Source organism: Rhamphochromis sp. 'chilingali' (assembly GCF_963969265.1).
Source record: "Rhamphochromis sp. 'chilingali' genome assembly, chromosome: 12".
Classification (NCBI taxonomy): domain Eukaryota; kingdom Metazoa; phylum Chordata; class Actinopteri; order Cichliformes; family Cichlidae; genus Rhamphochromis; species Rhamphochromis sp. 'chilingali'.
In genome coordinates this window covers 6,101,353-6,128,797 of record NC_137939.1, presented here as the reverse complement: position 1 = coordinate 6,128,797, position 27,445 = coordinate 6,101,353, and the positions used below count along the sequence as shown (strand labels likewise).

General features: G+C 41.3%; 1 protein-coding gene across 1 annotated transcript; it reads right to left on the bottom strand.

The window, feature by feature from the left end:
• Nucleotides 1-14,142: 14,142 nt before the first annotated feature.
• pigt (phosphatidylinositol glycan anchor biosynthesis, class T) lies at nt 14,143-26,545 on the bottom strand. The gene is made up of 11 exons (XM_080898464.1): nt 26,130-26,545; nt 25,450-25,627; nt 24,436-24,563; nt 21,918-22,018; nt 21,571-21,745; nt 21,375-21,472; nt 20,992-21,148; nt 20,592-20,792; nt 15,604-15,769; nt 15,390-15,473; nt 14,143-15,254 (listed from the first exon to the last, which is right to left on the bottom strand). The coding sequence occupies exons 1-11, from the start codon at nt 26,521-26,523 to the stop codon at nt 15,005-15,007; spliced, it is 1,932 nt and encodes a 643-aa protein (XP_080754590.1). The 5' UTR covers nt 26,524-26,545; the 3' UTR covers nt 14,143-15,004.
• Between the last annotated feature and the right edge of the window lie 900 nt (nt 26,546-27,445).

The following is a 27,445-nucleotide window of genomic DNA, read 5'->3' as shown; positions in this document are numbered from 1 at the left end:
AAAGGCACCCTCTACGTGGTAGCCAAAAGAAAATAGAGCTATTTTTTTCTTCTTTGCTAATGTCTTACTTTACTGATTCAAGCTGAGTGCATTCTTTAGAATTAAAATACAGACTAACATAAAGTTTGTATTCCCATAAAATAATATTATTTCATCATTACATTAATGTAGAGCAAGGTTCTGTTGGCATGCCATAAAAATGGGTGGTAGAAAGGTTCTTCAAAGAGCTACTTTTACTTTCTTGTTTTGAGTGCATTTCACAGCTGGTACTTTTTCACTTTTACTTGAGTGAAGAAGCTGAATCAGTACTTCAACTTTTACTGGAGTATTTTTTAACAATAGTATCTGTAATTCTACTTCAGTACAGGATGTCTGTACTTTTGCCAACTCTCGTCATGAGACGGTAAGGACTACAGATTAATTTTGTTAAAAAAGAAAGAAAGAGGGAGCACAGGAAAATAGTGAAGAGCCAAGGGGCTGAAGGAACAACTGAGCAGATGTGGAAAGAATAAAGAAAGAGCAGGACACAGCACAGCAAGCAAAGCCACATGAATGGTCCTGTCCACTGTAAACGAGACAAACTGATCCCTGATCTGAATGCACTCTAGATCATTTTTTTCTTGTGCCATGACTGAAAATTATGTATGTTTTTTTTCCTGTCAAATATCTGGATTGTTTCAAACAGGTGTTAGTTCACATGGGATAAGTGAAGACTTTTTAAAAAAAATTCCCATATGGCTGTCAGAAAGGTGTTTATGGCTTTTAAGCAGCTTTGATGCTTTGAGCTGGTTCTAGGCCCAGCCATGAGTTGCCCATACCACTTGGTCTGATCCATTTTGAAACACGTAGCAACCTATAATAATGGATTGGATTTATATAGCGCTTTTCAAGGCACCCAAAGCGCTTTACAATGCCACTATTCATTCACTCTCACATTCACACACTGGTGAAGGCAAGCTACAGTTGTAGCCACAGCTGCCCTGGGGCAGGCTGACAAAAGCGGGGCTGCCATATCGCGCCATCGGCCCCTCTGGCCATCACCAGTAGGCGGCAGGTGAAGTGTCTTGCCCAAGGACACAACGACCAAGACTGTCTGAGCCGGGGCTCGAACCAGCAACCTTCCGGTTACAAGACGAACTGCCAACTCTTTGAGCCACGATCACCAATTATGTGAATGTTTTGTTATTCACATAATTATCATATGGAGCAGTTGGAGAAATGCTGGGTTTCCCAGCAAAGGGAATAAGGAGGCCCTGGACGGAACGCCCACAGCCAACTGAGGCAGAGGCCGGCCATCCAGGACGTGTTCAGGGCCTGCTGATGCCACAGCATACAAGGCCAAAAATTTAAAGAGACTACTTTTTGTTTTTATGTTTTCGAAATTTTTTCTGAATCATTTGTGATATTTATCTTGAAAGGTGCTATATAAATACAATTTTACTGACTTACTTAATGTATTCATTTTGTCTCATGATGGCTTTTCATTAGAGCTATTTCCTTACTTCTAATTAGTTTGGAATACTTTTTACAATTGATCTACAAATGCAATAAAAACATGTTGGGTGTTACATCACGAGACAGCAGTAAATTTTGTGTGCTGGCACCATTTTATCAGAGTCAGGGGACCCAATCTCATACTCAGGCAGAAGGAGCTCAGTGAGACTTATCTGAAGATCTGAAATCTAACACACACTAAGCTGTGTGTCAGCTCATGCAGAAACAAATTGTAATTGTGCAGACAATCTCACGAATTTCTCACTGTTCCTACTGTCACAGATATGACATAGTGATGTTTCGTTGGTATCATCTACAACAGATAAAAGAAGAAAAAAGTGACAAATTTGCAAAAAGCCTGTCTGGAACTTGGTAGAAAGGCTAAACAGACAAGAAATGAAAAAAAAAAAATTCAAATGCAGGTATATGGATTTGTTTAGAGTCAAAATATTAATTTGTTATCCTACAAAACAATAATGTCATATACATTAGGTGAGACTGAACAAAATTCTGGTATCAGAAATAATGGATATGCGTACAATAAATACTCGTTGTTAAATGTGATTTAGATAACTTCATAGCTTCATCTGAAGAACAGGAACAATCAAAAAATAAACAAGGACACAGTGTACACAAGGAAGCAGGGGACTGAACAAGATAGTAACAATTATATATGAGAGAACAAGGAGAAATATGTGATTCATTTGATACTTTTATAAATCGTAGGTACCAACAAGATATAGCAATATAAGAAAGTCAATTGTGGGAAAAATCTTCTTAATGTTCTTCATGAGCATGTCGTTGTTGTCTTGCTATATGAAGAAGATATTAAATACTGTGTAGATGTTTTACTAAGATGCAAACACAAGATTCATATTATCATTTCAGCAACAAGGAACGTAAAAAACTAAATGTTTCTGATATGACACCTTATCAGAGAGAATATAAGACTACAAGCACAACGATCCAGCATCATTCAACTGGCCACTCAGTCAGTGGTTGTGCACATTCTTTTGAGCAAGAGGTGAACATGGACAAAGGCTGTTCTACAGTTTGTGTATTGATTGTAGCACTTTGTGCATTGGTGCACTTTGGCACTGTTTTTTCCACAGTGAAAACTGGTGGCATTTTCACAGGTGAGTTTGGGTTTTTCTTTTTTACTTAGACGTGTTCAGCTCATAACTGTCTTCTTAACAATTCTTTCTGAAATGTGCATGTTTGTTAGTTACTTATATGGTCTGTTTGGGGACCACACAGCATCATAACTTTTGGCCCAATTACCACACCTCATTCATATCCTTTTCTGCTTCACTGCTTCTTCTAAAACCAGAATGCCCACGCCATCTTAAGCTTGATCAGTCATGTAAGGGGTGTGAGCACTGTCCTAGAGACAGACTTCTTGAGAGAGGGTGTGGAGTAAATTTTTGGTCAAACATTCTCAGTTTATAAAATGAGAGATAAAAAAGTTTCTTCAAGTTAAATCCACATTTACCACCCTCATTCCGTGAAACAGAATTCAAGAAAAACAGAAGAGGAAGAGGAGAGAGGAATTTGCTGCACTTCAGGAATAGCTGCTGCACAACAAAATACTGTGATAGTGACTGGCAGGGTCAATGCATGCAGACAATATAACAGCATGCAATCTTTGACCACAAAAATGAAACACAGCACTAAAGTAAAGTGAAAGGAAAGTGAGATCAAACACAAACACTGCCTGCTTACGGATCCTTTCTGAAATGTGCATGTTTGATTTTGTCAAACAGCCAATTTGGCATCACAACTCTTATTCCTCACAGCTCATCCATGTCCTTTTTTGCTTTTCTGCTTCTTTCAAACCCAGAATGTCCACGCCATCTTAATCTTGCTCTGTCACGTAAGGGGTATGAGGACTGTCCTAGAGACCACATATGCTGTGTCTACGATGGTGAAGAAGTCTGTGTCCCTCCTGTTTCCAGTATGTGTCACAATGTTTAATTTCTTCTTAAGAGGGTGTGGTAAATTTTTCATTGAGTCTTCTCAGTCAGTAGAATGAGAGAGAGTCTAAAAATCAAATAAATTCCAGTAAAATCCACATTTACTGCACTTTCTGATTAGAGTTCTTTGTCTGCACTAATTTCTCTTTCCTTCCAGCAAAGCCAGGAGTGTGTCCTCGTCGGCGCTTAGACTTTGGACATTGTGCTGAAATTTGCTCTAATGACAGAGACTGTCCTAATAATGAGAAGTGCTGCTCCAACGGATGTGGACATGAGTGCATGGCTCCATTGTCAGGTGAGATTGAACAAAGTGACATTTTAACAACCAAGTTTCTTTTGACTCAGATTTGTTCAGCTTATAATCTACTGCTCACGGTTTCTTTCTAAAATGTGCATGTTTGTTTTGTTTTGTTAAACAGCCAAACTGGCAATCAGACAGCTTTATAAGACTGACTTCATTTACCACAGCTCATCCATGTCCTTTTCTACTTTACTGCTTCCTCCAAAACCAGAATGCCCAAGCCATCTTAATCTTGCTCTGTCACGTAAGGGGTGTAATGGCTGTCCTAGAGGCCACATATGCTGTATCTGTGATGGTGAAGAAGTCTGCGTCCCTCCTGTTTCCAGTATGTGTCACAATGTTTAATTTCTTCTTAAGAGGGTGTGGTAAATTTTTCATTGAGTCTTCTCAGTCAGTAGAATGAGAGAGAGTCTAAAAATCAAATAAATTCCAGTAAAATCCACATTTACTGCACTTTCTGATTAGAGTTCTTTGTCTGCACTAATTTCTCTTTCCTTCCAGCAAAGCCAGGAGTGTGTCCTCGCCGGCGCTTGCACAACAGGCGTTGTACTAAATCTTGCTCTAAAGACAGAGACTGCCCCAATAATGAGAAGTGCTGCTCCAACGGATGTGGACATGAGTGCATGGCTCCATTGTCAGGTGAGATTGAACAAAGTGACATTTTAACAACCAAGTTTCTTTTGACTCAGATTTGTTCAGCTTATAATCTACTGCTCACGGTTTCTTTCTAAAATGTGCATGTTTGTTTTGTTTTGTTAAACAGCCAAACTGGCAATCAGACAGCTTTATAAGACTGACTTCATTTACCACAGCTCATCCATGTCCTTTTCTACTTTACTGCTTCCTCCAAAACCAGAATGCCCAAGCCATCTTAATCTTGCTCTGTCACGTAAGGGGTGTAATGGCTGTCCTAGAGGCCACATATGCTGTATCTGTGATGGTGAAGAAGTCTGCGTCCCTCCTGCTCCCAGTACGTGTCACTATGTTTAATTTCTTCTTGGTGTGTGTGGCAAATCTTTGGTTAAACCTTCTCAGTTAATAAAATGACAGATAATAAAATTTCTTCAAGTTAAATCCACATTTACCACCCTCTCTGGTTAGAGTTCTTTGTCTGCACTAATTTCTCTTTCCTTCCAGCAAAGCCAGGAGTGTGTCCTCGCCGGCGCTTAGACTTTGGACATGGACTGCTCATTATAACATTTTTCAGTTGTCTGGTTTCATTACTAATATTAAACACAAGCTATGTACCATACACGCCACTATTGGAGCATGGTTGAAAATGAAAGTGTGTCTTAAATGACATGTTATTAGAGAGACTGCAAATCTGTGAGCACAAAGACCCGGCATCCACTAACTGGCCTTCTCAGCCTGTGGTTGTGCACTAGTACACAGACAGTATTTTTGCACACAGGAGCACATTCCTTTGAGCAAAAGATGAACGTGGACAAACACTGATCGACTTTGTCAGTTTTTTGTTTGTTCTGCTAGAACTTACTGCAAATTAACAGGCAAATTTTCTTTGGGGGGGGGGGGGGGCTCAGATGTGCTCAATTTATAATCTGCCTGCTTACGGATCCTTTCTGAAATGTGCATGTTTGATTTTGTCAAACAGCCAATTTGGCGACTGCAAAGCATCACAACTCTTATTCCTCACAGCTCATCCATGTCCTTTTTTGCTTTTCTGCTTCTTTCAAACCCAGAATGTCCACGCCATCTTAATCTTGCTCTGTCACGTAAGGGGTATGAGGACTGTCCTAGAGACCACATATGCTGTGTCTATGATGGTGAAGAAGTCTGTGTCCCTCCTGTTTCCAGTACGTGTCACAATGTTTAATTTCTTCTTAATAGGGTGTGGTAAATTTTTCATTGAGTCTTCTCAGTCAGTAGAATGAGAGAGAGTCTAAAAATTAAATAAATTCCAGTAAAATCCACATTTACTGCACTTTCTGATTAGAGTTCTTTGTCTGCACTAATTTCTCTTTCCTTCCAGCAAAGCCAGGAGTGTGTCCTCGTCGGCGCTTAGACTTTGGACATTGTGCTGAAATTTGCTCTAATGACAGAGACTGCCCCAATAATGAGAAGTGCTGCTCCAACGGATGTGGACATGAGTGCATGGCTCCTGTCATAGGTGAGATATAAACAACATGACAGTTATCCACAGGATATCAACTGCTGCAACACATATCACGTTGCAAGTTGCAAAAAGGCTGTCACTGACCATTAATTTGTGCAGACATAATTAAATATAGGAAAATATATATACTAAGATTAATAATTTAATATATGTATACTTGGGAATGCACGAAATTTGAGAAGGTGAAAACTTGTGTTAATCTCCTTTTTTTGCTTGGGGGTAAGTTGGGTACTGAACAACAAAAACCATTAAGACTCTTGTAATGATGCAGTATCAGACTGCACAAGTCTTGTCTGATATATGGGAATTAGAGTGTAAATGTGGGGTGGTAATATGAATTTAAACTAGACTTCTCCAGGAAACTCATTCCTTAGCAGGAAGAAAGAGGTCCAATAGCATCATTCCGTGAAACAGAATTCAAGAAAAACAGAAGAGGAAGAGGAGAGAGGAATTTGCTGCACTTCAGGAATAGCTGCTGCACAACAAAATACTGTGATAGTGACTGGCAGGGTCAATGCATGCAGACAATATAACAGCATGCAATCTTTGACCACAAAAATGAAACACAGCACTAAAGTAAAGTGAAAGGAAAGTGAGATCAAACACAAACACTGCCTGCTTACGGATCCTTTCTGAAATGTGCATGTTTGATTTTGTCAAACAGCCAATTTGGCGACTGCAAAGCATCACAACTCTTATTCCTCACAGCTCATCCATGTCCTTTTTTGCTTTTCTGCTTCTTTCAACCCCAGAATGTCCACGCCATCTTAATCTTGCTCTGTCACATAAGGGGTATGAGGACTGTCCTAGAGACCACATATGCTGTGTCTATGATGGTGAAGAAGTCTGTGTCCCTCCTGTTTCCAGTACGTGTCACAATGTTTAATTTCTTCTTAAGAGGGTGTGGTAAATTTTTCATTGAGTCTTCTCAGTCAGTAGAATGAGAGAGAGTCTAAAAATTAAATAAATTCCAGTAAAATACACATTTACTGCACTTTCTGATTAGAGTTCTTTGTCTGCACTAATTTCTCTTTCCTTCCAGCAAAGCCAGGAGTGTGTCCTCGTCGGCGCTTAGACTTTGGACATTGTGCTGAAATTTGCTCTAATGACAGTGACTGCCCCAATAATGAGAAGTGCTGCTCCAACGGATGTGGACATGAGTGCATGGCTCCATTGTCAGGTGAGATTGAACAAAGTGACAGTTATCCACAGGATATCAACTGCTGCAACACATATCATGTTGCAAGTTGCAAAGAGGCTGTCACTGACCATTAATTTGTGCAGACATAATTAAATATAGGAAAATATATATATTAAGATTAATAATTTAATATATGTATACTTGGGACTGCACGAAATTTGAGAAGGTGAAAACTTGTGTTAATCTCCTTTTTTTTTGATTGGGGGTAAGTTGGGTACTGAAGAACAAAAACCAACCGCACAGGAGCACATTCCTTTGAGCAAAAGATGAACGTGGACAAACACTGATCGACTTTGTCAGTTTTTTGTTTGTTCTGCTAGAACTTACTGCAAATTAACAGGCAAGTTTTTTGTTTTGGTTTTTTTTTTTTTGGGGGGGGGGGGGCTCAGATGTGCTCAATTTATAATCTGCCTGCTTACGGATCCTTTCTGAAATGTGCATGTTTGATTTTGTCAAACAGCCAATTTGGCGACTGCAAAGCATCATAACTCTTATTCCTCACAGCTCATCCATGTCCTTTTTTGCTTTTCTGCTTCTTTCAACCCCAGAATGTTCACGCCATCTTAATCTTGCTCTGTCACGTAAGGGGTATGAGGACTGTCCTAGAGACCACATATGCTGTGTCTATGATGGTGAAGAAGTCTGCGTCCCTCCTGCTCCCAGTACGTGTCACTATGTTTAATGTCTTCTGAAAAGGGTGTGGATTAAATATTTGGTTAAATCTTCTCAGTTAATAAAATGACAAGTAGTTTAAAAATAAAGTTTGCACATACAAATTGTGCTAGATCTTGCTTTGATGACAGAGACTGTCCCTTTATTCTGAAGTGTTGCTACAATGGATGCGGACATGAGTGCATGGTACCAGACATAGGTGAGATACGAACAAAGTGGCAGTTATCTAAAGCAGCGGCCCCCAACCTTTTTTGCCCCACGGACCGGTTTATGTCTGACAGTATTTTCACGGACCAGCCTTTAAGGTGCCGCGGATAAATACAACAAAATAAAACCAGTACCAGTACCCAAAAAAGAAAATTTATTCATAACACACTGGAAAAGAGCCAGGGAAACCGATTTAATGATAAAAACGATAAAAAATAACGAAACCCTAAAAAAACTATAAATTTCACAACCGAGCTTCAACTCTCGCAGCCCGGAACCAAACGACTCACGGGCCTGTACCAGTCTGTGGCCCAGGGGTTGGGGACCGCTGATCTACAGGTTATCTGTTATCATGTCATCTACAATAGGTAGAAGTCAGAAAAGGCTGTCTCTAACAATTGTGCACAAAAAAGAGAAAATGTTTAATTTCATACACATTTCCTTGAGATTGTATGAAACATGAAAGAGTGAGAACTTTAAAAAAAAGCTTGTTAGTCTTCTTTATGACCATGTGTTTCGTTGTGTACTGCAGACCAGAGACTTACTGCTGTCATTTTGTGTGAGACTGTATAAGTTTTGCCTGATATTTGGGAACTGGAGTGTACACGTTGGGTGGAATCTAACTTGAAATGAGAGATTAATCAACTGGATCTCCATGAGACTCATACCTTAGTCGAGAAGAAGGAAGTGCAGTAAGCATCCTTCAGAGAAACAGGGTGGCCACAGCCTAAAACACAATCAAATGTTTCACAATTTCCAGAAACTCTTAGAAGAGATTTTTATTAATTTACTGCAATTCAGGGTTCAATAAGGTCAAAGGATATCTTTCAGAGGGACAACCCACCACACTCTCTGGAGTTCTTGGTCTATACTCATTTCTCTTTCATTTCAGTAAAGCCAGGAGTGTGTCCTCACAGACACTTGGGCCACGGACGTTGCCTTGAATCTTGCTTTAATGACAGAGATTGTCCCTTTTTTGAGAAGTGTTGCTCCAATGGATGCGGACATGAGTGCATGGCTCCCTACAAAGGTAATAGATGCACAAAGCAGCCAAGACCCTTTAAATAATTCACCAAGTGGTTAACGGTATTTTGTAACTAATCATATTTTTGGGTTTGGTGTATCTGTGAAGGCTGACTGCTGCCCCCTGCCTGAAACCACCTCCATGTGTGCTGGTCAGTGTCCAGGAGAGCAGAAGTGCTGCAGGACATCCTGCGGTCATGCGTGCAATGAGCCCCGCTGATTAGAAAGTACCAAGTCAATCTACATTAAACATCTTTACAAATTTACTATGGCCTTCTCTTTAATGCAATACTTTTTTTCTTTCTGTAATATTATTAAGACTTTCTTTTTCTGATGATGACAAATGTTTTTGTAAAGGCAGACTGCGTGGCTAGGCACTTGATTATATGCGTCTGTGACAACGGGACTGAAAAAAACACCTCAATTCAGAGAACAGGGAGTGTGGCTCCAGACCTGCTGCTTTTACTTAAATCTACTTCAAAACAAGTGATTTCCTGTCCCATTAAAGATAATATTCATTACTTTTAGGTATCTTTCTTTGTATTTGTTTGTTTGTGAGAGTATTTGGATATCGTGTTTTGGACAAAGTTTGCATTTAAAAACAAAAAAGAAACCATGTTGAATTCACTCTGACATAATTTATCTCTGTATCTGATTGTTCCTAGTAGGGAGATTGAAAAGAAGCAATAATCACTCCATGTGAGCTCAGAGGCTTCAGAGGGCAGTGAGATATCAAATCAGAACAACCTGATTTGTATTTTATTACAGTTTCCTCACAGTAACATCATGCACTATGATTTAATGGAGTTACAGTTTCAAACTTCCAGAAAACAAATCTATGTTCAAACTAGAGCTGCAAAAATAAAAATAAAATAAAAACACCAACACTGCTATCAACAAAAATGGTATTTTAAGCACAGCTATCGAGTTTTTATAGTCAGTGCATGCCTGGTTTAGACACTGCCCATTGGTTTACATAAACAATGATGATGATATTCCATTTATAGTCGCATATAACGTTTGAGCATAAGCTAAGAAACAAGTCAAGATAGGAACACGAAAATATGTATCTGACAACCTCCTTTCTTACAGAAAACATGACTCATGTTCGTCACTTTGTGGTGAAAGGAAGCAGCGGCATCAACCCTTACTATACCGTTCTCGTGTGATTCCTCTGGGAAGTAAAGTATCTTAAATTAGGCTGTGAGTGATATGGATTTTGGCCCGTCAAGCTGTGCGCCCTCCTCCACAGCAGCCTCAAGCTAACAAGCTAATTAATAGGAGGCAACAAGAAAGAAAGCTTAAGTGGGAGACTGACTATGGTGCACCTTTACACCACAGATAAAATACATTATTAACACATTCAATGCAAATGTAACATTTTTTCTTCTGTAATTGGCAGCAGTTAACAGCATCCAACATTATTAAGGGTAATTTTGTGCTGAGGATGTTTAACAATGTCATAGATTTGTATAAATGATACCTGCTGCTAAAGCAAAACACACGGCTGTTTCCATTATTGCTCCCCATTCTGTGCAGGGGAGGAATTTAAGTGCTAAAAGCGGAAAATCAGAAGTAAATAGCATGAACATTTCACAGTTTGTGAGCACACAAAAACTGCAGAAAAATGAGTTTGTCAGAGTGGCCATATGTAGAATTTCACACACTGAATTTGGAAAGCTCTGTTGAAACAACCAGTTAAAATCAATCGTTGACATCTTTCAGTCCTATTTCCAAATAAAAAATATTTCAGTTTTAATCAAATGTAATGATTTGTTTTTATCAAGCCAAATCTTTATTTATTTATTCTTTACTTTGTTTATCATTTCATTTTATCAGTGCATCCCTAGTTTTAGCACAGCCTACTAATTTACATAAATATGATACTATGTGACAATATTCAGTCAATGACAGCATGTAATGTTGGAACAAAAACTAATAAACAAGTTAGATTGGAAGACTAAGACATGTTCTCCACCTTGTGGAGAAAAGAAGAAGTAGCTGCTTGAGACTTACCAACACTTCTTGTAGAATTTCTGTGGGAAGTAAAATATTCTGCAATGGACTGTGTGGTCTGCACAGTGGTGTACACGCCAAGCACACACCCAACTAAACTGAACAGAGAGGCCATCCTCCACATCACCCTTAAGCTAACACGCTAAACAATAGTTATTTTGTAGAGTCATAAAGTCATCTCATCCAGTAAATGCTGTAAATCATCACCAGAGCATAAATTATTAGTCTTAAACAGAATCATTATTAATATTGTGGACACCTTATGTATGTAATTGATGTGTGATTTAAACAATCTAGGGCCCAACACTGACCCCTGGGGGACACCAGAAGCATAACTTCCTTCTCTAATATATGAGCAAGAATTCATTTAACTTCACAAACTGGTGCCAGTCTCTTTAAAAAAAAACAACTCTGAAATTACTTTAAAACTCCTCATCTGATCTATTGTATCAAATTTGTTTCTGAAGTGTGTAAATAATCCAACCGCATATTGTTTTTGTTTTTTTGTCTATGGAGTCTAATAATGCTAGATGGAAATGCGGTTCACTGGTTAAAAAGAAAATAAACCGCTTCGCACATGTCAGATACTGTTGGAGGAGAAATTGATTCATTTGCTGGAAGCACTAAAATAAAGTGAAGGTAAAATTAGGTCACATGACGAAAACTATTGTTCATCATAACATTTTTCAGCTGTCTAGTTTTATTACTAACATGTAAACAACATTAGAAGATTCATACCACAGTACATGCCATATTTTATCTGTAACTCTACAGGCACAAGGACCCAGCATCCTCTAAGTGGCCTGCTCAGCATGTGGCTATGGACTAGTGTACAGTATTTTTTGCACACAGCAGTACATGTTTTGAGCAAGAAGTGAACATGGACAAACACTGGTGGACAATTTGCGCATTGGTTTTAGCATTTTGCGCATTAGCGCACTTTGACACTGTTCTTTCAGCGAGCGCTTGTTGCAAAATAACAGGCAAGTTTCTTTTGACTCAAATTTCTTCAACCCATTATCTGACTGCTTACGGATTCTTTTTGAAATGCGCGTGATTGTTTGTTTAGCAACCAAATTGGTAACCACTCAAAATCATAACTCATGTCTCCTTTGGCACGGCTGATCCGTAATGCTTTTCTGCTCTTTTCTTTCAAGTCTCAGCTGTCTAAAAGTCAGTCAAAAGGCCCGTGTACCACACTCTCCCGTTCTATCTCTTTGTCTATACTGATTTCTCTTTTCTTTCAGGAGTGTGTCCTCGCAGGCGCCTGGGCTACGGACGGTGTGCTGAATTTTGCTCTAATGACAGTGACTGCCCCGACAAGGAAAAGTGCTGCTCCAACGGGTGTGGACATGAGTGCATGGCACCGTACGTAGGTGAGAGATCAACAAAGTAGAAAACACCCCCATGTACATCCCAAGTGTTTAAAGGTATTTTATAACTAATCATATTTTTTTGACTTCGCTGTGATCAGTGAAGCCTGGCGGCTGCCCCCTGCCTGAGACCACCCCCATGTGTGCTGAGTACTGCTATCACGATGGTCAGTGTCCAGGAGATCAAAAGTGCTGCAGGACTACCTGTGGTCATGCATGCAGTGAGCCCTGCTAAGGAAGTCCATCATCTACATTAAACATCTCTCCTTTTTAAACGGACACATTTTTCCCACAAAGAAAAAGTGGCCTGTTTGCATTTATTCCTTGTTCTCTTTTTTTTTTACCGCCTGTATTCTTACTTCAGTGTGAAAAACAGTATATCTGTTCCATTTCTAATTAAAGCCTTAGAGTATGATGCATTGTTTTTGTTGTTTTTGTATGACCAATAAAAATAGCCCAATCCTGTATAACCTTGCTATAAATGTGTTTTTAATAGATCCTGGAATTCACAAGCCTGTCGGGTTTTTTGAGTCCGTTTCCCTGCAAAAACAAATGATGAAATGTAGCAAGAATGGAAAGTGTTTCCTGGCAGAACACAAAATGATTCAGATGGACAATGAAAACGTTCTTAGTTTTCAGCATTGTTGCACACTTGTGTCTCAAAATGTATTTTGCTGTTTGTTATTTAAAGAACATTTTAGTTTTTTTTATAAATTACTAGTTTGACCAAAGAAAGTTGCAACAATCAGTGACAAGTTCCTTTACTATATCATGTCCGAGGAGAAAACTTGCAGTTTGTAGCAGATCACATATGAACATCAAATTCTACATGTGGAAAGCTGCTTTTCGCTTTGTTTTTGTTCCACACTGTTGGCAAACACACAGGGGTAAGAACTGCTGACCTGGCAAATACAGAGAGACCTCTGTGTTTGTTCCTTCAGAGTCTGTCATCAGTGAGGCCAACTATGTTTACACAAAAATGTGGGCACTCAATGGGAAGTAATAATGTTCCAACTCCTGTTTAATTTAGAGTTGGGAACTTTCATGTCTAGTAATTTGAAAAATGATGTTTGGCAGTTTATTGAAAAGGCAGTGACAGTAATAACAATACAGAACATAGTCAAATATTCAAATGGAGCTCACTGTTTTACAGAAATATTTTTCTAGGAAGGAAAACAAACAAAAATGTGTGTAAAAGGCTTACACAAAAGTAAATGCATGGCAGTATTTTATTTAGTATTTAACATCTACAGGAGCTGCTCAGCCATAGAACCCAGGACCACAAAGCTCCAGGCACAGTTTTAGTGCTGATGTTAATCCCAGCGGTGTTTGGAGTTCTGCAGTTGAGTCAGCAGTTTTGGTGACTTTTAGACTGTATCACCTCAGCCCTTGGTGAAACCCCTCTGAAGATCTACATGTCCAACAAGTTGTGGCCAAGTTGTTGTGGCTCCTAGATGCCTCCACTTTGCTATATCACCACTTCACCTGATCATTAAATATCTTAAGAGGGAAAAAATTTCATGAACTGACTTGTTGCGGTGGTGGCATCCTATTACACTACCATACTCAAATTTAGTGAGCTCTTTAGAACAACCTTTAACAAATAAAGGCAGACTGCTTGGCTGTTACCTGCAGCAACAGGAGTGAAAGCACCTGAATTTAGAGAAGAGGAAGTGTGGCTCTGTAGTTTTGTCCATAGTGTATTTGTTGTAAGACAACGAAAGTGCTTAAAACTGATGACTTAATAATTCAACAAATAAAAGGTTTTTATTATGCTCAGACAATTGCATTCAACATTCAAAACTGTAACCAAAATCAGTGCCAAATAAATATTTGGTAAAGGGCAGCTCGGTTTTACTTGACAACGATTGATATCCTGTGTAGAAACATGAAAAAAGTTCATTTTATCACTTTTAAGTCTATACTTTTTAGAATTCGTTTCACACAATATACGACATCATACTGGAATGAGTTTTAGAGTTTTTAATGCGCTGTCATGAATGAAGTTTCAATTAAGATAAGCAGCCTAAAAAGAAAAACGTTAGGACATCCTGAAGTGACTTTGACTTGGTGTATCTCATAGTGGCGGAGATGCCAAATAAGTCTTAAGACCACTTAGAGACCAAAAGCGATTATATTTCTGAGTCCAGAGGCTTCAGAGTGCAGTGAGATATGAAATCACTGTTTCCTCAAAGTATCAGTATGCCTTAATGACAGTGTGGCATTATGTTGTAATGGGTTATAGTTTTAAAAATCCAGAAAACAAACAAACAAACAAAAAAAAAAAACCCTACCCCAAATCCCCCAAAACGAAGGGGTATTAAAACACTGCAGCCCATTGCTCAGCTTTGGTTCCTCATATTTATCAAACAAGAACAAATCTTCAACTTCCCGTCTACTTTTTTTGTCCTTAGGCAGCAAGAAATTGCTTTAAAACACAAATGTATCCATCTTATTCAATTCAACAACAAAATCCTCAAGTTGACAGGTTTTAAAACATTCATAGCAGTATTTGTCCCAGTTCTTCCCTGTATATTATATATTTTCCAGTAGTTCAACAAAAGGAAAACTTCCTTTCTAAAAGATGCCACTTGGCATGCTCACAAAGCCTCAGAGTGGCGGGACGCCCCTCATCCTTCGGATGACGTTAGCGATCCGCTTGGCCAGTCCTGGGTTGGGCTCTTCGATCTGGAAGCTCCGCGTTAGTAAGTTGTATAGAGAGCCGTAGCCCACAGCCACTACAGTGCATGTGAGGCAGATGACATTGTAAGGCATGCTGAAGTCTGGAGTGGGCAGATTGACAAGCAGAGGCTCTGTGTAGATGCGGACAAAGTAGCTGGACTCTTCTTTACAGGGAAAACTGGTGAGAGAGGAAAATTTGATCATCCCATTTTCTAGATAAACGTGTCTGTGCAGAAACTCAAACAGTCCGTGAATAAAACACAATAAATGTCATTTTCATCAAGGTGGGTGGGAGATGGGGCTGTGTACTTACAAGCTGCTGAAAAGTGGTCGTTCCCGAGTGCTGTTTGTATGCATGGCGACAGTGCTTGGTACAAGAGAACTAATAACTGAAGATCTAAATGTTAAAGACAAGGACAAGGACTTTAGACAATAAAAGTCTGAAATTAATTTAAAATCCTAAAAAATAAAAAGCAAAAATCATTTGAGAAGCAACACATGTCACACATGCAATCCTACGTGCATACCCGACATAGAAACCGTGGTTGGGATCGGGTGGGTATTCAGTCCATTTGAGCAGAGCCCTCTCAAACTGCACTGTAACCTCAGTCACAGAGTTTGGAGGAAGCTGGATCAGCATCTCCAGCAGGTGGGGCTTCACACGGTCCTTAGATGGCTCGTAGTGGATGTAGCCTAGCAGAGGAAGAAAAAAAAACAAGTGACCAATAATACACTGATTAAATGTTCAAACTAGAACTGCACAAACACAAAGGCTCTGGCATCTGCTGTCAAGAAAATTGTATTTTAAACAGCTATCAACCCAGAGTTTTTACAGTCAGTGAATCCCTAGTTTAGACACAGATCACTGGTTTATATAAATTACATAATGGGACAATATTTAATCAATAACAGCATGTTATTCAAGTTAGAAATGAACACCAACATATGTATTTGATAACTGTTTCTTACAGAAAACATGACTCATATTCTCCACCTTGTGGCAAAAAGAGGCAGCTGCATGAACCCTTACTAACCATTCCTGTGGGTTAATGTGGGAAGTCAAGTATCTTACAGTGGGCTGTGAACAGCATGACCGACTTACCCCTGTAAGGTCAAATGTATCATATTTGAAACATGAGTTTTTGAGACCTTTACATCATTAGTGTGATTTCTTTAACCTTAAACCCTTTACACATTTTTGCTGAAGATGAATAGTCATCAATAAATTGCACAGAAATGCTGGTGTAGCAAAAATCATACAAGTCAAAACTCATAATTCATGACAGGTTCAATAAAAACTCCAGCTTCAAGAAAATTAGATTTTTCTGGCAATTATTTCATGGTTCAGATTTTACAGGGTTAAGTAAAAGACTGAATAATAATATCCATCGTTGAAGAAGTCAACATCAAAAATCAAAGCCTGCAAAGATGCTCACATGTCCACAGGACATTTAAGCTAACTAACAGAAGGCAACAAAAATGAAAATGAAATCAAGTTGAAGGCACACAAGTTCAGCTCAAGTGGGAGTCTGACTATCGTGCACCTCTACAAAGTGTAAAGAGAAGGCTGTGTATTCATTTGCCACTGGCAATTTGTGCTTTTAAAGAACATAATTAGCATCATCATGTTGATGTTTGAATCAAGGTATGGGGGTCAGAGGCAGGGGACAGCACCTTCAGAAAGCCACTCATGGACTGTTTCTTTGAGCTGTAAGTGCAACTTTCATTTTTATGTGCAGGTGTTTCATGGCAATAGACAAAGCTGCAAGAATCAACTAAACAACATGATGTAAGATCTACTTTTCTTCTTTTATTTAATTAAACCTCCTAAGAAATGATTCAGTGGTCATATTCAGATCCATGAAACAGTCCCAGTAAGACTTGCAGACATAGAAACAAAAAAATAAAGATGTATTGCTTTACCTTTATATCAGATCTATTCTACCAAAGCAGGCTTGTTAAATAGGTTGCGGGGAGGTGGCTGAGTGATAGTCTTCTAGTTGAATTTGTGATATGCTAATGCTAAACAGCGCAAAGGCTAATAAGATTTTTTTGTAGACTGGTTGAGGTCCTCTCCGTGAATCGCGACCTTATCGTGGTGGAGGGGTTTGTGTGTCCCAGGGATCCCAAGGTCGATGTTGTCTGGGGGCTTTTGCCCCCTGGTAGGGTCTCCTGTGGCAAATTGGTCCTGGGTGAGGGACCAGACAAAGAGCGATTCAGAAGACCCTTATGAAGAAAACATTGAGGGAACAGTTTACCCTGCCCGGGATAGGGTTACCGGGGCCCCGCCCTGGAGCCAGGCCCGGGGAGGGTGCCCGACGGGCGAGTGTCTGGTGGCCGGGCCTTAGTCCATGGGGCCCAGCCGGGCACAGCCCGAAAAGGGGACATGGGCCCATCCTCCCGCAGGCCCACCACCCGCAGGAGGGGTCGGGTCCATTGTGTGCCGGGCAGCGGCCAGGAGCGGAGGCCCTGGCGGACTGATCCCCGGCTGCCAAGACTGGCAATTGGGACATGGAATGTCACCTCTCTGGTGGGGAAGGAGCCTGAGTTAGCGCGTGAGGTTGAGAGGTACCGGCTAGATATAGTCGGGCTCACCTCTACGCATGGCTTGGGCTCTGGAACCAGTCTCCTGGAGAGGGGCTGGACTCTCAGTCTGGAGTTGCCCCTGGTGAGAGGCGGCGGGCTGGGGTGGGTATTCTAATATCCCCTCGGCTTGCTGCCGGTACGTTGGGGTTTTCCCCGGTGGATGAGAGGGTTTGTTCCCTGCACCTTAGGGTCGGGTAACGGGTCCTGACTGTCATCTGCACTTATGCGCCGAGTAGCAGTTCAGAGTACCCTGCCTTCTTAGAGTCCCTGGGTGGGGTGCTGGAAGGTGCTCCACCTGGAGACTCTGTTGTCCTGCTGGGAAACTTCAATGCTCACGTGGGTAATGACAGCGAGACCTGGAGGGGCGTGATTGGGAGGAACGGCCTCTCTGATCTGAACCCGAGTGGTGTTTTGTTATTGGACTTCTGTGCAAATCACACTTTGGCCATAATGAACGCCTTGTTCGAACATAAGAGTGCCCATAAGTGCACGTGGCACCAGGATGCTCTAGGCCGCAGGTCGATGATTGATTTTGTAATCGTATCACCAGACCTGCGACCATATGTTCTGAACACTCGGGTAAAGAGAGGGGTTGAGCTGTCAACTGATCACCACCTGGTGGTGAGTTGGATCAGGTGGTGGGGGAGGATGCTGGACAGACCTGGTACACCTAAACGCGTAGTGAGGGTGTGCTGGGAACGTCTAGCAGAGGCCCCAGTCCGCGAGATCTTCAACGCACACCTCCGGCAGAGCTTCAACAGCATTCCGAGGGAGACTGGGGACATTGAGTCTGTGGGACTCCAGAGGCAGCCGACAGGTATCGACAGGCCAAGCGGAATGCGGCTCGGGCAGTGGCTGAAGCAAAAACTCAGGTGTGGACGGAGTTCGTAGAGGCCATGGAAAAAGACTTTCGGACTGCCTTGAAGAGATTCTGGCAAACTGTCAGGCATCTCAGCAGGGGAAAGCGGTGCTCTACCTGCACTGTGTATAGTGCTGGCGGAGCGCTGATGACTTCGACTGACAAAATTGTCAGGCGGTGGAAGGAATACTTCGAGGACCTCCTTAATCCCACTGACATGTCTTCCGAGGAGGAAGCAAAGTCTGGGGATGAGGGGAATGACCCGCCAATTTCTGGAGGCGAGGTCACTGAGGCAGTTAAACAACTCCTTGGTGGCAGAGCCCCTGGTATTGATGAGGTCCGCCCAGAGGTCCTGAAGGCTCTGGACGTTTTAGGGCTGTCCTGGTTGACACGCCTCTACAATGTTGCGTGGAAATCAGGGGCAGTACCCCTGGAGTGGCAGACCGGGGTGGTGGTCCCCATCTTTAAGAAGGGGGACTGGAGGGTGTGTTCCAACTACAGGGGGATCACACTCCTCAGCCTCCCTGGGAAAGTCTATGCCAGGGTGCTGGAAAGGAGAGTTAGTCTGCTAGTCAAACCTCGGATACAGGAGGAACAATGCGGTTTTCGTTCTGGTCGCGGAACACTGGACCAGCTCTTTATCCCCTCAAGGATACTTGAGGGTGCATGGGAGTTTGCCAAACCAGTCTACATGTGTTTTGTGGACTTGGAGAAGGCATTTGACTGTGTCCCTCGGGGTGTCCTATGGGAGGTGCTGCGGGAGTATGGGGTGTCTGGCCAATTGCTACAGGCCATTCGATCCCTATACAACCGTTGCAAGAGCTTGGTTCGCACCCGGTGGGTGATGGGCTCCGCCAGGACTGCCCTTTGTCACCGATTCTGTTCATAATTTTTATGGACAGGATTTCTAGGCGCAGCCAAGTGGCGGAGGGCTTTCACTTCGGTGGCCTCAGAATCTCATCTCTGCTTTTCGCGGATGATGTGGTTCTGTTGGCTTCATCGGGTGAAGGCCTCCAGCTCGCACTGCAACGGTTCGCAGCCGAGTGTAAAGCAGCGGGAATGAGGATCAGCACCTCCAAATCTGAGGCCATGGTTCTCAGCCGGAAAAGGGTGGAGTGCTCACTCGGGGATGAGTTCCTGCCCCAAGTGGAGGAGGTCAAGTACCTCGGGGTCTTGTTCGCGAGTGATGGGAGAAGGGAGCCGGAGATCGACAGACGGATTGGTGCGGAGGCTGCAGTGATGCAGACGCTGCACCGGTCCGTCGTGGTGAAGAGGGAGCTGATTGTAAAAGCGAAGCTCTCAATTTACCGGTCAATCTACGTCCCTACCCTCACCTATGGCCACGAGCTGTGGGTAGTGACCGAAAGAACGAGATCACGGATACAAGCGGCGGAAATTAGCTTCCTCCGAAGGGTGGCTGGCCTCTCCCTTAAGAGATAGGGTGAGAAGTTCGGCCATCCAGGAGGGACTCAGAGTAGAGCTGCTGCTCCTCCACATCGAAAGGAGCCAGCTGAGGTGGTTCGGGCATCTGACAAGGATGCCTCCTGGGTGCCTCCTGGGGTTGGTGTTCCAGGCATGTCCCACCGGGAGGAGGCCCCGGGGCAGACCCAGGACACGCTGGAGAGATTATATCTCTCGGCTGGCCTAGTAACGCCTTGGTGTTCCCCCGGATAAGCTGGAGGAGGTGGCTGGGGAGAGGGAGGTCTGGGCTTCTCTGCTTAGGCTCCTACCCCCGCGACTCGGCCCCGGATAAAGCGGATGAAGATGGATGGATGGATGAGGCTCATATGTGGACCAAACTGTACATGTGAAGGCCATATAAGACATACATTTTTGATTGAATTAATAATTCATAAGTCAGCTGCTCCATGATATTCTTATTTCCACAGTGGCCTTAAGTGAAGTTAAGGACATTGTACCGGACCAATATCCTGTACTACACTGTGTACTCACTGTACAGGATATTGGTCATCTTTCAAAGGTAAATTGTTTTTGGGACAATGTAAATTTATTATTCTGATTGCAAATGAACAGTGCACACATCCTTTACTGCTTTCTAAAAATACTCACTGGGCTTGTTGTCCTTTCCCTTGCTCGTCACACTGAGCGTGTGGATGTAGAGACGAAGATACCAAGGTACCGAGTCCAGCAGCAGTACAGGGAAAGACCTGTATGGGTGGTTGTTGTACATTAATGTGTGAATCTCTCCTGTCTGCAGCCCGTATCCAGCCACATAACGCTCAGCATGGAGCAAGGGACGCAGCATTTCACCTGAGGACAGAAAGTCAGACTGATTTTAATAATTCACTGGGTGTAAAACAAATGTGACAATCAAAAAAATGCCTTAAAATTGTGTGAAGTGTGTGCATTTTATTATCTTGTTCTTGTTTCATCATACATTCTTCAAGACAATATTCTGACTATTATACACAGCTTTATACATTATACAGTCTCTACTCTTCTGGCTCACCCTCATTGGACTTCCATCGAATCAGCAGGTTGAGGGAGCGCACAGTGCCAAAGGTGGTTTCTTGGGTCAGATCGTACACAGAGAAGGTCCGTCTGTCTCCCAGCACCACTGCCTGGCTCAGCAGGGAAGTGGCTGGGCTGAGCTCAAACTGCTCCCCCTGCAAAATAAAAACAGGTTTGTTCCAATCATAACTCTTACAGAGCTTCAATAATAAATTTGACATTATCTATACATACAAGTAGTGCCGTTTATCAACAGATAATCCACTAGATCAGCAACACCTCCATGTTCATATAGCTGTCACAATTCGATGTTTTGTACTCTAAGGTTTGAATTATCTAATGATTTAGATTTGCATATTTTATATTAAAGGAAAAGCTAACCTGAGGGTTGTCTGTGATGTCGATATATAATTTACTGGAGGAGGCCAACGGACAAGCTTCTGTCAGGGTCCGAGAGAACATCTTGAACAAAGACCACTCTGAGGGAAGAGACAGCTTGAATTAACAAAAGCCAGGGGAATGTTACCAAAACCCAAATATGGGACAGAGAACAAAAAAAAAACGTGCTTTCGCTCACCTCGTTTGGTCTGTCCAGAGTTGTGCAGGTCAAAGACTGAATTCAACGTCTGTCTCAGCTCCCAGGATGTGGTTTTGCACTGCCAGTCCTGACACACGGACCTGATGTGCACTGCCTGGGAATGAAAACTGCTGTGGAAGAGTTTCTCTGACTTCAAAAGGACAGCGAGACCAGCCTGTTCGGAAAACATAGTGAGGAGAAAACTTAATACGCTAACAGATGGCATTGATGTCCCGCGCTTTTTTTAGGAAGAAAAATGCACATGTAAAAGGGGGGGGGAGAGAGAGAGAGAGAGAGAGAGAGAGAGAGAGAGAGAGAGAGAGAGAGAGAGAGAGAGGGACATTTACCTTGGATCCACATGGCAAGAGTTTCTTCCAGGGTGTCAAATTCTCTGTGCAAACAATTTCTCGTGGGAGGGTGGCATAGCGAAGGAAGCTGTGGTCTGTCACTTTAACACACACACACACACAAATATTGCATATGCAGTACAGTGAGTCCTGGGGCATCTGCAGTGCTGTAATGGGTATTCAACTGTCTAACATGCACCTCAGAATAAGAATATCACATGCCCAAATAAAATCTAATATATATATTAAAAAAAGAGGCACCTGAGTACAGGTAAAGCACTCATTTTATTGCAAAAGGTTTCTTTAATGCAAACAGGACCTGTGTAAAAAGTGTTCATCTGTTTACTTATTCCCAAACAACAACAACAAAAAAAAAAAAAAACACAACTAAACCAAGTTTCTAACGGGGTGCAGCACACCTGACAAGCCTGACAATCATATCACCTGTAAAGTCGACCATTTGCAGTAACATGAGGTGTAAAATCACTAGAAACTAGGGCTGGGCCATATTATACCGTTGACAGTAATACCGGTACAATGCTAGGCAACGATAAGAAAATAAAATATCGCGATAGAATATGGGTAAAACGCGCATGCGCAGTGCCTTTGTTTTCGCACATGGCAGAAAAAGCATGGCGGCAACAGAGAATGAGAAGGGAGAAAGCGGATCGTTGAGTGAAACGGATGAACCACAATTGGTTTGTAAAAAATGGTGCAACTTCAGTGGTGTGGAACTGGTTTGGCGTTTGTCCATCAGATACCCACCAAAGCACATTTTTTTTGTAGAACATGGAAGCGGGCCGTCGTTTTTGCCGTATTTGTCGGACTAAGGTGCTCGTAAATCTGGGAGTAATCTGTGTCCTAAACTCCGCTCCCTTCAGGTCCCAAAGTCAAACGAACACTGCAGCATCACTAAGAGTTAAAAACTGTCTAAATTCTTTCATCTTTAATAAAACGATCAGCATTGCTGCTTTACCAGGTGTAACTATGAAGTTTAACATCCAGGCATCCATGAAAACAGAATTTATTACATTTAACGGAGTTAGAAGTTAGCAGGAAGTTAGCGGAAGTTAGCTCGCTAGTTTTGCTAGTTACCTAAGCATGATATAGCATGTTCTGACTGAGAGATTTCTGAAAAAATTCAAACGTACAGCTCTGCTATCATTTCCAACATAAATGAAGACAGGAAGCTACACAGCAGTGAGGTTTGTAAGGTTACTGAAGTTGGGCTAGGTGGTATTTAATGATGTGCTAGGTGATCGCTAGCGACACAGCTATGTTAGCATAACATAAACAGTGAAGCTGGAGGATGAACGCTAACACTTTTCCACTCGTGAAGGTTCCTGATGGTTAGAGACAAATGCAATCGCATGGCAGGATGCTGTAAACGGACCAAACTTCAGTCAGGAGAACAACTGAGATAATCCATCCACAATAGAAGGTTAGTCGTTAACATACTGCAACAACATGGGAATAGAGCAGCTGTGATAGAATACAGCATTAATGAATCAATGGTACAGAAGTGGAGGAAGAAGAAGATGAGTTGAATAAAGTTTGATTTATCTGACTGCTTTGTTTCGCTTAATGTGTCTTATAATCCCGTGCACCTTATGGTCCGAAAAATACGTATTTGACTTTTTTATTTGGCACACTGCAGTTTAATGTTGCAAAGCATCTCTTTTTAACTTCAGTGGATATTATACATGGTTATGCTCAGGATATATCAGCCCATTTCTACTGGAAATGCCTTTTGGTTAAACTTTCAACAGGGAATTTGCATTTGCACTGTTAAATTTTTTATACAGCTTTAATGCACATAAAAAACAGCTGCTTGTTTAAGTGAAAATAAATGGATGGGGTTTTTTTTGCGCTAGTAAAGTTGTGGAGTTGTATTTTGTCTTGCATCAATTATATCGTCAGTTATATCGTTATCGCAAATTTTCAAATCTATATCGTGATTAATATTTTTGGCCATATCGCCCTGCTCTACTAGAAACAATAGTTTAAAAAACAAAACTAAAAACAGAACACATGTCTAGGTTAGATGAGGGAGAAGGTTATTGCACTAAATCTCTGAGACTCAATTGAAATTGAAAGAAATTTGCTACACATGGTCGTTTGGAACAAATGAGAATCTTCCTAGAGGTTGCCAACCTTTCAGAATTCCTCTAAGAGCACTTTGAACAGTCATCAGTGAGGTTAACAAAGTTTTGAGCAAAATATTCAAGCTACCACAGTGTTTGTGACTCTGACAGACACAAGGTAAAAATGACAGACTGATCTCCAGTAATCTGAAGCACTTTATCGCAGCTGATGCTGTTAAAGTTGTATGAATCATAACTGACCAGTGATGGAACAAGTTGAGAAGAGGATTACTGCAAGAGGATTTTCTCTAGCACTAATTCTGTATAATAACGTGATATTAGACAGTTCAATGGTGGCTGATGACACAATTAGCTTTTGCAGAGGTTCATTACTAGAGATGTTTCTCTAAATGCAAAAAGGAGACTGACTGTACCGTTGCCTAGTCCCAGGGGTTTGAAGGAGGCACTGGGCTGAACAGTGTTGGTGGAGTCAATGAAGTTCAGTGATGCACAGAAGATGCCTGACAAAACATTGGTTAGCTCCTTCCATGTAGCATCGACACTGGGAAAGGCAGAAAAAAGGCATGTGGAAATGTTAACATGATTTAGCAAAGGTAGGTTAGGCAGCAACTATATCAAAACAAACTGTAGTCAAAAGTTGTGGGAGTAGAATTTCTGGCAGTTTTACATGGGTGGGGGGAAAAAAATCAATACAGCAAACCATTACGATACTTTGTATGGTGATATTGTATCGATACAGGGTCACCAAATATTGATACTCTGGGAATATAACGAACAAGAGGGTTCATCACATGCACCACCATCCTGAGATTATGTTAGCTGAGCAAACTTGCATTAAATTCAATGAAATTCACATTTAATTGATGTATCATCTGAAACAGATTGCATGTAATTCAATCGCAGACTGATGACAGATTATCTCCGTCTTAATGCAACAAGTTTATGGCCAGTTTTTACTGAGAGTTATTCTACTGCATAACTTTTTACTGCAGCAAAAAAACTACCTGAACTGTCTGCTAGTTCGGCAAATGCTTGAGAAACATCACTGTCATTATAAGAACTAAAGGAAAAACACAAAAGCAAAAAACAGCAAGGACGGTTATGGATGAGCAAAACTGGTAGGTTGGTGGTTCAATCCTCTACTTGTCTAGTCTGCATGTCAATGTATCCTTGGTCCACATACTGAACTCCTAGTTGTCGTTGATGCCACCATTGGAGTGTCATGTGTGCATGGTAGATTAAAAATGCTAAGGCATAGAAAAAATGTTTACGAAAGCAGGTTAATGAATGTGTTTGTGAATAAGTGAATGAGGCTCATAGTAAGAAGGGGGTTTAAATGCTCAGAGTACAAAAACACTATATAAGTACGGGTCTGTCTCCCCTCCCCTTATTAATCCACACATTCATTTCATCTCTGTTGTACTCACTCTGTCACTGAGTCTTGGAACCAGACCCAGAGCTCAGCTCCAGGTGGGGATGGTATAAAGGGTTGCCCCCACTGCATGGTCCTCCAGTAACCTTGTGTAAAAGAGATGTGCAGTTCTCTGACTGAGAACTTGGAGATGACCTGGCCCAGAGACTTGGGGAAAAGCCGGTAGTGGGACACTGAGAAATGCAACAACGTGGTTTAGAGTTAGAAAGACCAAACATTGTTGTAATTTTGAGAACAGGAGAAAGAAAATCTTATTGAATGAATGTGGGGTGTATTAAACTCGTATAATATTTCCAATAATGTATAAATACTCCTGAAACCAACTAAACAGGAACAGACGCAGATTTTAACAGGAAGGGGATATCAATAAATGAAGAAAAAAATGGTGATTTATAAAAGAAAGTCAACTGACGGAAAATGCAGATGCCCTATCACGTGGTATTTTTAATGTTTCAATCTGACAGATTATAGGAGCATCGAGAAGCAAAAAATGAACCCTCATTCCGAAACATTTAAATGCTTATCATTTTATACATTTACAGCTTTTCTGTCAGCTATTCGACAGACTCAAGTATATTCAAAAGTTACTTCTATAAGAAGATAAAACATTTACATGTGTGTATTTTCTTATTCGTGCCTAACAGAGTGTTATCTCCCTACTAGCAGTTAGCTTACCTTTGTTTTCTCTCATGAAGTCTGTGTCCCACAGGGTGCGGAACTGGAAGCTGGCATAAATATCTCCGGAGTGCAGAGGTCTGATGACCAGCTCTTCTTGGAAGTCGTCTTTAGGCTGTGGTACCGACGAAGGTACCACTGTTTCAGGTGCAGAAGTGCCCTGAATGTCGGCTGCAGCATCAACCGTAGCGGCTTCTTTAACCTCGGTTGCTTCCCACCGTCTCTCCTCCACCGCGGGCTGGTCAGCCGTTTGTTCCGCTGTTTGTGCATTATGGTCAACCCCACCGTGGTGGTCATTAACTGGCGTCGTTTCATGAATGTCTGCGACAACAAACACGGACAAACTAAAAAGAATAAGCAGCCAAGACCAGCAGCTGCAGCTGTGAGCAGCCATTTTTCTCGAGGCGGTGGTTGACTTCCGCGTTAACGCGTCATGAGTAGAATCAGCCAATGAGCTGCTTCCATATGGAGTCATTCTTGGCACTGACACGAGGCTGCTTTGTTTTAAGCCAAAATATTTTCTTAAAAATAAAAACATAAAAATAAATTATTTATGTATATATATATATATATATATATATATATATATATATATATATATATATATATATATATATATATATATATATATATAAATATAATACATGCTAATATGTAATATGTTTCTGATTTATTTTAAGCAAATTCTAAAATAAAATAAAGAAATACATTTTAAAAGCGATCAGTTACATGTGAAGGCGGTATGGAAGCGGTATGGCAAATTATAATTTATATGTAGATTAGATAAATTATATTTATATCCATGTGAAGACAATAAATGAATCCATAGATAAATGTAAACTACAGTAACTGCACATAATGTGTCATATGTCAATTTGTGAATTGTAACCAATTAAACAATTACAGACCTGAAAATTCTCAATTAATTTAGCCTATCAAACGTCTGCCCATCTTAATCTGTCATTTTACAGCATTACCAATGCTGCTTGCAAATATATTAAACCTTATAGACCCTGAATAAATGGTGCTACTGGTGTGTTGCCAAAACTCATAAAAAAGCTACATTAATAATTAATAAAGGCCATAAATTCAGGTTATCGGTGTGCGAATAAGCATGGTGCTCTGTTGAATATTTGGTCGCGTTGCTGGACAGGGATGGGCATCATCAACCCGTTGGCATCATCGGGGGCAAATCACCCCTCCCTCATCCACACATCATCGCGCACACAGCCCAGACTCACACGCACACACACACACACGCACATACACGCACATACACAAACACACACGGAATTTCGGCTCAGCCATGGCTCCCT